The 13,548-nt window shown below is 35.0% G+C and overlaps 1 protein-coding gene and 1 non-coding gene across 2 annotated transcripts; both read left to right on the top strand.

Moving 5' to 3' along the window:
• Positions 1-3,916: 3,916 nt before the first annotated feature.
• TRNAQ-CUG lies at positions 3,917-3,988 on the top strand. Its single transcript has one exon. It is a non-coding gene; the product is annotated as a tRNA-Gln (tRNA).
• Positions 3,923-7,912, top strand: LOC115987137. Its single transcript, XM_031110610.1, has 4 exons — positions 3,923-4,420; positions 5,388-5,493; positions 6,147-6,237; positions 6,620-7,912. The coding sequence occupies exons 1-4, from the start codon at positions 4,136-4,138 to the stop codon at positions 7,542-7,544; spliced, it is 1,407 nt and encodes a 468-aa protein (XP_030966470.1). The 5' UTR covers positions 3,923-4,135; the 3' UTR covers positions 7,545-7,912.
• The last annotated feature ends 5,636 nt before the right edge of the window (positions 7,913-13,548 follow it).

Genomic DNA, 13,548 nt, shown 5'->3' with positions numbered 1-13,548 from the left:
CAAACTTTGTAGAAGTTAGATTATTTAAGGTTTTTCTGAAACTACTTAGATATGAACTATGTGTTTCAAAGTAATGTAACCTGTGAGTTGTTTTTACACCATGCCATGTGTGATTTCCCGGTGATCACCTGATTTGGTTTCAGTAGTCTTTGTGACAATGGAATCAAATCCAGGTCAGTGCCCTTTTACTTTGGATGACACGTTCTTCCCTGCTATCCATGGGGAGAAGAGGTTCCTTGATTGTGTGTGGGTGAGGTTGCTACCCATGGGGCCAAGACACCACATGCAAGAGAGGTCCTATTTGATGTGCTCTCTCTACTACCCATGGGGAGAGAGAAAAACCTTGAGGGTATGGGTGAGGCTGCTGTCCATGGGGCCAAGAGTTTGCATACCAGAGAGGACAATATTGTGAATGGGTGGATCCCCTGATCGGTCTATGTGGTAGTATGGTAGATTTGTGATAATTTATCTTATGTTAAATATTATGGCTTTGGAAATTATATTGTTGATGCTCACAGATTATAGTGTATAGTTTCAAGGTATTTACTTTGAGAAACTTTGTGTTTCATTATTTAATCATTCTTGTCATATTATTATTTTGAAGATGAAACTTGCATTTCCCCCACCCCCATTAAATATGCTACTTATTAGGCTCTGTCTCATCCCATTGTTTTATAAACTTTTTAGAGTAGGCAACAATATTTTGAGATAGTTTTTTGGTGGTTAACAGTAGTTAGACTAACTACTAATGGAGACTAAACTTTTGAAATGGAGATATTATATGTTGTACATCTGAAAACAGGCTTAACTCATTCTTTTGTATATTATAGTAGTTGTGACTTTATTCCCACTGATGGGATAAGTTGTTGATATGTAATTATTTATTCAGACCTCTATTATTTTGTGGCTAATGGTCATTGTAATTAATGCTTAGAGTTCTGACTTACTTTAAGAGTATATTCAATAGAATTATTACGATAATTCTTGATATTAGTACTTGATATAATTTTTGTGGATTGGATTGTCAAAAAGGGAAAAGAATAAAAAAATTTACAAGTACTTTAAGACATCTTCCTCATGCTTTGGACCCTTAGGGGTTGGGGCGTGACACGACTGCCCGCTTTTCAGGTCGCCTCCGGCTTTGCCCTTCACCTGGTGTGGGCAACTCCTCCATGTCTTCCACACTATCGGCATCAACATTGACATGTACCCTCGATGATAGGAAGGCTGCATCCAGCTCTCGCTCTTCGGAATTGTTTGGAGCTAGTTGGATAGATGATATCTGTAGGAGGCCTACGACTGTGTTCGCATTGAAAAGCCTACTCAACAACTCGTAGTGTTGCAACCCCTTTTTGCGGAACTCCTTGCATTGATGGTTGGCCTATTAACAATCATATATATGGGTTTAAATGATTTATTTATATAAAAACCAATACAAATGACTTTGGTAATTAATTATGTTCAAATTATGTTCAACACTTACCGCAATTGCACTAGTCCATGCATCATCACTTCCTACAACCGTTTTTGCAATGGGGTCCCATCCCATTCCTGTACGTCTGAGAAGCTGGGAGAAGACTTGGTGTCAAACTTTTGATCTTTGATATTTTTGCCTAAGTTGTTCTTTGTTGTAATTTTTATTTGCGCATAAGTTAAACTCATGCACAGTGGATGTCCAAAGTCCTGTCTTAAACTGGCCTTATGGCATATTCCCCCTAAGTTCCTCCTCTACCAATACATCTATGAAATGCTTCTCCACTTAGAGAGGCCACAACTTTCCATTCTCAGCATCATTTGTGGCATTTTCCATCTAAACAAATTTTGTTATACTCATATATACTCGTCATTTGAAATTTTATGATATAGATAATCAAACATGAACTTCCTACTCACTAAACTACCAAGCAGCAGGCATATAAGAGTGAATCCAAGTTAGACAATCAGCATGTGCTTTATAAAATTATAAGGACAAAAGGACGAAAACACCATAACGAAGTTAAAGGTAGAGGTTGATTTTCAAGAGTTAAAGGCAACAACAACAGTCCAAGAAAATGAAAAACAAGTATAGTAAGTACATAAGATATCATAACCATAGATTGATCTGTTATAATTGTTGTATAGCAAGCAAACTAATCATAATCTTGTTTTTCTCACAATACACTGAACAAATTGAAGTGGACATCATACACCAAAAATAGCTTCATGAAAGAATATCCAAAGCATAGATTGCTGATTACTCAATAGGTTTATAGTTACACATATAGAGCACAAGGATTTAAACACAACAATACAGTAGCCACAAAATGAAGACAAAATATATCAAAACTAGGTACAAAATGATGAACTAGCTACGAAATTATAACAGAACAAGCAAAAAAATGACGACAAATTAAAATCACATATATAAGGAACTGAAGGGAATACGATAAAATCACAGTTTCATTACATAGATGCAGACCTACCAGTAAGGGAACACGGTCAAGGGAGGAAGCACTCAAGGGTATTGATGTTCTGTATAGCACTACTGAGGTGGAAGAGGATGAGGATGTAGTTTCTAATTCCATCTGAATGAAGAAGTGAGACTAAATAAGCAACTAATGTGGGTTAATGTGATTTAAGATGAGGTAGATTTAGATGTGAAAGAAAGCCGCCAGAAAATTTGAGAAAATTTAAGAAATCTTACCTGACTAAGCCCTAGGTGACTGTGTGGCAGAAGCTTAAAGTAGAGTAGCTGTGGGTGGAGTGAAATCCATACAAGATGAGGGTCTTCAATTGGGTCGGTGAGGGTTGGGGATCTTTATTAGGGGCAGTTGGGTGAAGAATCCGATTTCTAAACAAGGATTTAAATGGGTTTGACTTCTTTTGCTGATGCATTGTAAGGGAGAAAGCTTCTACAAGAAGTCATTGATGGGTCAGTGAGTTATGCTGCTGATGGGTCAGTGAGTTATGGCACTGATGGGTTTGAGATGACTTCTGAGATTTGATCCATTGTGAAGGAGAGAGCTTAGTTGATTTTTGTGAGATGGGTCGGTAAGGAGAGTTATTGCACAGTTGGTGTGAGTTATGGCATTGGGTGAGTTATGTGAGATGGGTCGGTGAGAGGTACTGATGGGTGAAAGTTTAATGCTTTGTTGCTAATGGGTGAGAGTTGCTGATCGGTGTTAATGCTTTGCGGATTCAACGTGCTGAAGATGAGGGCAGAGGCAGGTCTGATGAGAAGAAGAGAAGAGAGAGAACGTTTGTCACATCAGGGGGACCCACATGATTTGAAAGTATTTACGGTGCTGCCACTGGAAGCGTTATTTGTTGTTTAAAAATAGGTCCCAAGTGATTTCAAAAGGTATCATTTAAAAACCATATTTTCAACAACATTTTTCAAACAACACTGAACACAGATATGTTGCCAAACATGTGTTTTTTTTTTTTTTTTTTCTTTTTTGAACACTAGTAAACACTGAACACTAGTGTTTAAAATCAGTGACCAAACGAGCTCTAAGACATCCTAAATATAAACACATAAAATGTAAAAGACGTAAATACATTTTTGGTCTCTACATTTTCACCTTATTTCTATTTTGGTCACTACTTTTTTATTTTACTACTTTTAGTATCTAAATGTAAAAAGCGTTTTATTTTAGTCCCTATTGTTACTCACTTAATGGAAATATCCTATATGGCAAATAAAGTGCACTGTTGGCACATTAAATACTGACGTGATCATTAAAATAATAAAAAAAATTATTTGGCATTTAAAAAATGCCCACATCAGCATAAAATAATAATTAAAAAAGACAAATCATCATCCACATAAACCTTTAATTCTAAAAAATTTATTTATGAATGTGAAAAAGGGGAAAAAAAAAAAACAAAAGAAACAAATAAATGGAAAAAGTTGGCGCCTGGTATTCCAAGAAGAGGTTCCATGGTCTAGTGGTCAGGACATTGGACTCTGAATCCAGTAACCCGAGTTCAAATCTCGGTGGAACCTTTTTTTTTTATTTTATTGTTGCGCCGGCGAAGAGAGAAAGAGCGAAGGCTTAAATTAAAAAGAAAAAGATGGATGATAGGGTGAGGGTGAGGCCTAGTTTAGTTGAAGGAAGAAAAAGGTAAAGTAGTTTTTGTTGGAGGATCAAGGATGGATGAGGAAGAGAGAGAGAAGATCGAGAAAACAGTGGTGGATATACTGAGGAATTCCAACCTCGACCATATTACTGAGTTCAAGCTCCGACTCCAGGCCTCCAAGCGTCTTGGGATCGACCTCTTCGAAAATGACCTCCGCAAGGCCTTTGTGCGGACTGTCCTTGAGAATTTCCTGCTCGACCTCGACCTCGACCACGATGATGATGATGATCATAAAGACCAAAACAAACACAGGCCTAACTCTAATGGAGGAGGAGCAGGCGACCGTGTTATTTGCAAGGTCCTTAATTTCACTACTTCATAATCATTTCGCTTTCTTCTTTTTAATCCCTAATTTCTGTTTTTGATATTAAAAGATTTTAATTGTATTGCTTTTAGGTTGACAACAAAGTTAGTCATTTTTGGAATCCCTAGGTTACTTATCTTATTTATACTACAAAGTTAATACTTCATGCTAGCTAAAGCTAAGGCATTTTATTAATGCTTTTCAGTTTTATTATTTAACTAGTTAATGGATATCAGTAGTAGTAGTAGATATGATGGGGGTAACATCATAAAAGGAGGAGAGCCTAATGTAATGTGGTGTTTAGAGTGATCTTTATGTTGTAAAATGAGTTTGAATCATTTCCATTCTCCAATTTCAGATATAATTAGAAAACTTCTTAACTCCTGGCGGCACTCAACACGACCCCAAACCCTTTCAAATCAGGATTCCAGCACTGAATGCTGTGAGTTTCTGTAAATGTTAGACTAAGACCACCATTGGTGTTTTTTTACCCCCAAAAAAAATAGTGTATTCAATTTCAAATGTATAATAATCATTGTATTGAGCTCCCTACTGCTTTTCCTTCTGGCAATTTTGAAATGCATTTGCTCAAAAACGCTAGCGTGTTAGTGTATTACAGTCATAATAATGATATAGGACATGGCTTGGATGCATTGTTGCCCACCACCTCCTCAACAAGTTCAACCTGGTTCACAGACACCAGCATCAAATTTGTCATTGGTCACTCACCAGATGTACAAAAACATAAAAACAAAAACAAATTTAAGAGGAAGAAAAAATACCAGTGTGTAATGTGTCTTAAAATAACTCATGTTTTGGACTATTGGATTTTTACTGGACATCTCCAATTATGTTTGGAATTGGAGAGGATCCAAACCTGTTGTGAACCATAGTTTTCATTTATTTTATTTTTTAAATTTATTGTCAATGCTCTTAGTTAATGGCAGTTGGTTTGATTCAGCTATCAAACAAGAGGAATGTGGTAATTTCAGATTTCAGAGGGAAAGCTTTGGTATCAATCAGGGAATTCTATGAGAAGGATGGAAAGCAGCTTCCTGCTGCCAAAGGTGAAAGATATACATATTGTTATACCTGTTCTTCTTTGCTTCTAATAAATCTGTTTGCTTTGTAGTCTTTGCTTGTTGATATGTTCGCTGTAATATAGTCGTCATTTGGATTTATCATTATTCCTTGCTGTTGAGAGAATTAAAATATATCTTCCTTGCGCAATTAAATAAAATTATATTTTCTATGGGAAATGAGATGGAATGTTTACACAGAATTTTAACTGATGACAGTCTATATTCTAAGCTACTTTGTTTAATTATACCCAGAGCAATGTGCACTACTTCTTAGCACTTGAAGAAATAACTCTTTCATGTTATAAAGTGCTCTTCATTTATGTGCTATGCTACAATAGAAAACAACGGTACAGTTTATGTTCTGCTTTCAATGCTAGTTCCCGTGTGATGTTGCTGAGGTAGTGTGCAAGGTTTTGGGCACTTGCTCCTCATTGATTATTGATATAAATTGTGTGTTTAGGTTTTTTAATAAGGTACAAATTTGATTACTACTTATCTAAGAAATAAATTTGATTACAATTTTTTTTTTATTCTAATTTAAACATTTTATCAATTGGTTGCATTTTCTATTCTCAATGCTTTGTTTGTAACGCAGTGCTTTTATGTTCCAAACTTTTGTCTGTACTGTCATATTTCAGGAATTAGTTTGTCACCTGAACAATGGTCAGTCTTCAGAAAGAATGTCCCTGCTATAGAGGAAGCTATTATTAAGATGGAACTGAAGTTAAGGTGAGAGCACCTTGTTAGAGTTTTAGGTTCGTGTCGTGGTCTTTTGAATATAGATTGTCATAAAACTCATAAAAAAATTTCTCCCATTAGGTAGAGAAACTGCATGGTTTCATGAATTAGAATTTGAGGTCCACAAATCTGTTATTAAACTGTAAATAATGTTGTTCTAAGCAAAAGATAGCATAATATGTGCTTAGAGCATAGCTTTAGCTAAAACAGCACCCTCTCTTGTAAGAGCAAGGGGGAGGGAGGTTCAAGACCCTCCAGATGAATGTGACTCTCTCAATTTTAAACATGTATATATGTGTGTGTGTGTGTGTACTCAAGCATGCCATGCCGGAGTAATATTTACTAATTGAATTATCTAATCAATAAAATGTAGATCCCAACTTGATGGAAAACAAATTGAAGATCTGTCTAATACAGTGAGTGATATTGCTCCCCAAGAAGTTCCTTTTGAGACTGACCGTTTTGATGGGAAGAATTACCATTGCTGGGCACTGCAGATGGAATCTTTCTTAACGCAATTAAGGATTTCATATGTACTCACCGACCCATGCCCCAATGTTACTCTAAGCCCAGAAGCAACCGCTGAAGAAATTGCTCAAGCAAAACTTGATGAACAAAAGTGGGTCAAAGATGACTACATTTGTCGTCGCAACATCTTGAGCTCTCTATCTGACCCTCTCTTTTACAAATACTCTAAGAGAGCTGGGACTGCTAAAGAACTGTGGAAAGAACTTGAGTTAGTTTATCTTTATGAAGAATTTGGAACCAAGAGATCTCAAGTTAAAAAGTATATTGATTTCCAGATGGCTGAAGAAAGGCCTATAGTTGAACAAGTTCTTGAATTCAACAGCATTGCTGACTCTATTGTTGCAGCTGGAATGTTGATTGAAGAGAACTTTCATGTCAGTGTCATCATTTCCAAACTTCCCCCATCTTGGAAGGACTTCTGCATCAAGGCGATGCGTGAGGAGTATCTACCTTTCTATAAGTTGATGGATCATTTGAGGATTGAGGAAGAGACTCGCAACCAAGGCAAGCAAGGAGATTCTTCTAATCTGTTAGGCAATCAAGTCTGGAAATTTAGACCCAATATAAAGCCTCCAAACATGCGATGGAATAGGCGGGAACAAGAAATGGATGGAAAGCCCTTAGTCTGCCACAATTGTGGCAAGAAAGGGCATCTTTCACGAAATTGTCGCAAGAAGTTTGTTAAGGAAAATAGTGGAAATGGAGTTGTGGACAATGTATCCATGCCTGTGGTCGCGGAGGTTAACATGGTTGGGGGAACTATGGAGTAGCTGATTGACATAGGCACCACCCATTGTAGTGAGAATGATCAAAGAGAAATAGCTGATTGGCAAAGTTGCTATCCATCTCAACTATAGTGACGTTCATTCCTCAAGAGCGGTCCATAATCCATATAAAATCAAGTGTATGCTTTGTTTTGAGGAAAGACGCTGAGTTCAAGTGTTCTTTCCCTATGAAGGGTGTTTGTTGCAGAAGCCCTGCAATGCAGGGTAAAAATTTCTAAATCATTTTTCTTGTACGCAGGGTTTTGAAATTGGGAATTTTTTTGTAATTAATATGGTTCTAGACTTCTAGCTGACCAGGGAAAATATATGAGACCAAACTGGAAATAAAATTAAGTATAATTAACAGTCTGGCATCTTATCCATTTCTATACAAGCATTGATCATTTAGCTAATATTTCATCTGCTGGTGTTTGCATCTTGCCATGGCTGCAACTGTTACCAGCCAATATGAGATAAAATTTCTTGAATTTGATCAGGAAGATGCAACTTATAGAAATGCCTTTAAGCAAGACCTACCAAAAAAGAGAGGATATAAAGCACAATATATAAGGGATGTCGGATTTTTTAAAAGTATAAATAGCAGCAGTTACGGCCTTCACACGGGAAACAAAACAAGAAAAATTTGATAAATAGCATCTGACCAAACTTATTTAGTTATGCAGTATATTTTTGGAAATCAAGTTCTAAGTGAAACTCGAGTTTCAAGCATTATGTTTGATTAAATTGCCATAATGCTTGGAACTCGAATTTGTTAAACTCAAGTTTGACAAATTCAAGTTCCAAAAAATATGTTACATAACTAAATAAGTTTGACCCTATGCTTTTTTCTTAAATATTTCCAAAAATCATTTTGCTTGGCAAAAAGAGGCCAACAAAACAAGATTCTGAAAATCTGAGTTCAATAATTATAATAAGGTTCAGGAAATTAACACAAGCTATTGTTTAATACCCCAAATGGTGATCTCATAATAAAATGAAAAGCAATAGTCCAACTTAGTTGATAATAGTATAATACTAACATTGGAGTTTTCTTGTCACTAAAAGTCTCAGAACACTCTATTGTAAATCAAGAGTAATGCTATAAGTATAAATTATTTTACAATATTTTTACAAATTGTTGATGTGGCAAATTCTTACTGATTTTATTTGAATTCACCCCTAACATCACTTTTTTTACTTACCAATAACCACCTACCACATTAACAATTTTTGAAAAGTTTGTTACTTTTAACATTTTTTTCATAAATTAATAGACTATTAAAAAAATTATACACATTAATCAAGCCACATAAGATTCATTTAAATCTTAATAATTTTCTAACTTTTAACCACTAAGTTTGAGAATGGCTCAAAGTTAAATATTCTAATTCAAGTTTAGCTCAGCATTCCCATTCAAGAATGCAAAAAAATTCATTTTATCTATTTACATTCTCACTTAAACAATACATCCCACATCCTGGTCTTTATTTTAGAATCCATCCCATTAAAAAATATATTAAAACCCACACTAACAACTTTATCAAAAAAAAAAAAAAAAAAAAACCCACACGGCCATACTCACAATGGGAGAGAGAAGAAATAAAAAAAAAGCAAAGAAATTATAAAACTTGCTACAGTAGGGTTCTAATTTTAGATCTTATTGTAGCAAGAGCATTTCTGTGAGGTTTTGTGTATTTGGAAATGCATTTGGCATTTTTATTTTTATTTTTTTATTTTTTATTATTTTTTTTATTTTTTTTTTGAGGAAGGTAATGCATTTTGCATTTAGTTGGGTAGCTACCACCTAATATCAGGGTTTTTTTTTTTTTTTTTAATAAATTTTTTTCTTTTGAAAGAAATAACTATAAAGCTCCTTGTTTGTTTATATACGTACGGCTCAACCCTAAGTTTTCATTTTTCAAGCTCAATGTGAGGCCCATTATTTAGACCATGGGCTACTTATATTATGGGCTATCAGCCCACCTTTGTGTGGGTCAACAATGGTTATACAAACTAAAGTTTGTGAGTGAACTAATTTTTTAAATTATCAAAATTTTGATTTCATGTTTATGAAAATACACATTTCATTCCAGTAGCCAAATTGAAATGACTACCAATACCAGATTTATGTATTAAAGTTATATATATAAGAAGCTAAAGTTAATTATAGGCCAGTCGGACCATAAACTTGACACCTAAACCGGTTTGGGTGTTTAAATGGATTGTTTCTACACAAGACTCATTCTAACTTAGTCTAACTCAGTGGGTTTATGGCAACCTATGTAATCCGAATGGTTTTTATCATCATACTAGGTTTGTGAATTTGTAAAATTACATCTATATGTCCACTCTACTGACTTCTTTAGTGTCTAATGTGTTATAATATGGTAATTTAAATATGAGAAAACCTAATGAATTAAAAAAAATGCATTTCTTTGTTTGTCTGCCTACCTCCAGAACTCACATTCTATTAAAAAAAAAAAAAACTATGTTATCATGAAATCTTGATTTAAAATTATAATGGCCAGTTTAATTTAGGTATATGCCTTTTTCTTTTTCTTTTTTTACATATTTATGTTATGATTTCTCAAACTTTTATATATATATATATATATATATATTAATTTTTTATTTAATTGTACGGTTCGACCGTTTAATCAATGACCTGGCTCATAGATTAGGTCAATGTCCAAATTGGGTTTAATAACTATCATTATAGGTCAAATCACTCAATTTATAAAACAATTTCAAGAAAATGACTTTCTATTAGAAAAAGAAAAAGAATCTATTTCTAAAATGAAATAGGATAAAGATAACATGATTGCAAAAATTTCGAGGTCTAAATTGATATAATTAATAAATAAGAAATTAATACAATCAATAAGTGAAAGACGATTTTTTTATTTTATTTTTTTGAGAATCTGAAATATGAATTTTAGATTGTATACTATATATCACATGCCAAAACAGTTAGCCCTGTAAATTGTATTTATGCTAAACTTTTTCCGTGAAGGAAGTATTTACTTCCAGTGCCCTGTAAATCACTCAATCACGCTTGACTGACTGTACTTCCGTAACAAATCAGAGAGAACAAATAAAAAATTCAGCAAAAGAAAAGGATAAAACGAAACAAATAATTAATAAATAAAGAGAATATACTAATATTCATCGCCTAAATTGTGCTTACCCAACACCATTGTATAAATTTTTTATTTGAATAGATGGAAGTGGTCAATATTTCCAAGTTTCTTCACATGATTCTATGCTACACATACTCTGATTTAGTTTATTTTATAGATGATAATTTTTTCATGCCCCATCAGTCAACCATATCCTGCCTAGATCTTGGACAATATTTAATCTGAAGGCTCCTCATTCACCTGGAAATTTTGATGGGGATATGCTTCCATCAGAAAATTTTGAATTTGACCACCACATGACTTTGCCTCTTCCTCTTCAAAAGAACTGAAAACTACATGCCATACCATGTCATGTGGATATTTCATTGCCTTTCAAAGGCAAAGAAATGTGCCAAAGTGATTCAAGCTAAAGCTGTGGGCAAAGAAAATTAGGACTGAAGCATTTTGCCTCTGATTTGGTCACGTTTTTCATTTTATTATAGCATTACCACCAAATATTGAGCGCTCGCATGTTTATTTGGGCAACTTTTAACTTTTTTTTTTTTTAATAGATTAGTATTGCAACGTTTATTATATGTATTCTTTATATTATTAGATCAAGATATCAATTGATTTTTTGTATAAGCAAAAATTGAATTACATATCTTTTTACTTTTATTTAATAACAATAAATTTAACTAGTTAAGTTAATTGAATGATAACTTCAAAGTGGATGAAGAAATTAGGTTTATGAAATGAAGATGGGTTTCAAATTCAACCAAGTCTACACTACGTGAGTTTATCAAAAAAAAAGTCTACACTACGTGTGGTCCAAGATAGAAAAGTTTTGGTCCAAGTAGAAGTAGTATATGCGAATTTGACACGTGATTATTGGGGTTTTCTCGATAGGAGGACTGTTTGAAGGATTTGTTTTGGCATACTTTTATGGTTCAATATTTCAAAGTGCCAACTTTAACTTTTTTTTAAAGGCTACACCTACACATGCACCTCCACATGATTTTTGTCGTCACAAAAATTCATTGGTTGAAAGAGCGTTGGCGACATGAAGGTTGAACAACCTTCATTGGGGGTGGGACGCGGATTCCATTGGACCACTCCATTTTATTCTTCCACCCAAGTTCTTTTTCACCCAAGATTATAGATACCTCAAACCCCTTTCTAAAAAGATGAAAGAACTAAAAAGATTGCCTAGCATTTGAGTAGAGGAGGATCTAGTCTTCATCCTTTTCATTTGCAGCTAAACAAAGCTTCCATCTTTTTTCCCAGAAAAAAAAAAAAGACAAAAACAAGAAAACATAACAAAGCTTCATTTGTACATTGGTTGCTAAAACAATAAAGAAGAAAATGAAACTCTCAAGAATCTGCCAGTTTTCATGCTTTGCTGGTTTCCCTTGAAATATAAATATCTTTAAACATTAGGAACCAAAGAGAATGTGAGATTTGATTGGCTTCCTCACTTTCTATGTCTTAGGAACCAAAGAGAATATGATACTTGATCGCCAAAAAACACAAAAAAATAGAGAGAGAATATGAGATTCACCACTCCATAACCAACCAAAGAGGAACATTGAACATAAGCTCAATTAATTTATTACGTTCAAGTTTGACACTCCAATATCTTGCCCACCTGTCAAGCACGCTGACGGCACGGTTGATTCTTCTAGTAAACAACATGCTCGTTCATTTGGTCCAAGTCCACTACACTAAACTCAGGTAAGAGGAGATAGTGGTCCAGCAAGTTCGGGAATAAATTTTTACTGAAAATACTATAGATAGAAAATAAATGGTAAAAGTTAAATAAAATAAGTAACTTATGTGGGACTCACAAATGGTAAGAAAAATAAACAATAAATCGATTTATAAGTGCATTCCAAACGAGCACCTATCACATTAAATGATGATTGACCATATTGAATAGTGGAGATAAAAGGTAGTAGACCTAGAGGTACCACTCTAGTCTAGAAGATAGAGGGATGGGACATATTCCATCAGTACATCCCCCAAATAGAAGACCCTTTGTAATGTCCCATATTTGATTGAATATTGATTAAGTGTGTGTTATGCGGGTTTATGATTGTGAGTGGAGAAGAGTAGGCCCATCCCTAGAACAATTTAGGCTCATTTTGGGATTGTCTCAGCCTAAGATAGGCCCATGCTAGCCAAGTGAATGATGAAGCATCCTAGGTGAGGGAGCCCACCTCCACGAAACTTTCCAACAAGCATCCATGTGAACCGAGGATGTAAAGCAGTGCCTTGGGGGAATTCGCCCACTGAACACTAGATCCGGTGTTGGGCACAAGTTATTAGAGTGTCACCTCAACGGCAGGAAATGGGGCCCCATTCTGATACGTGACATGACACAATGGAATAGTGGACAAAACTTAAGAAACCACTTAAGCCTCAAGGGTGGAGGGTCCCACTATCAAACTGAATATTCCCTCATTATGACTGACCCACTGAAACAAGGGTATAAATTAGAAGGGAGGGGCAATCTTAGGTACATAGGTCTTGCTCAGATTTCAGAAGGGAAGCTCAACTATTTGAAAGCCTCCTTAGCTAGGCTCAAATCAAGGTACTCCAATAGAAAAATAAAACTAGGGTGTGGTCCATCATAGCACAAAGAGCTTCAAAGATCTCCCATTGTGAGCTAAACCCAACCCAAGACACAAATAAAATGAGGGCTTAAGCTCGACAAAAGTCCAAGGTTGTTGGGAAAATGCCACCACAATTGGCTCTGTGGGAAAGCCCACCAAGCTGAAGGTCTAGGAGTGTAAACGACAGGAGCTTTATGGAAGAGCGACATATGAGTGAAGGTTTAGTAGGGTCGAGGGACAATTGCTTGAGGGTTTATCTCACACCCTCAAGCTAGT

The sequence above is a fragment of the Quercus lobata genome, chromosome 4, assembly GCF_001633185.2.
Source record: "Quercus lobata isolate SW786 chromosome 4, ValleyOak3.0 Primary Assembly, whole genome shotgun sequence".
Lineage (NCBI taxonomy): Eukaryota > Viridiplantae > Streptophyta > Magnoliopsida > Fagales > Fagaceae > Quercus > Quercus lobata.
This window is presented reverse-complemented; position numbering and strand designations above follow the sequence as displayed.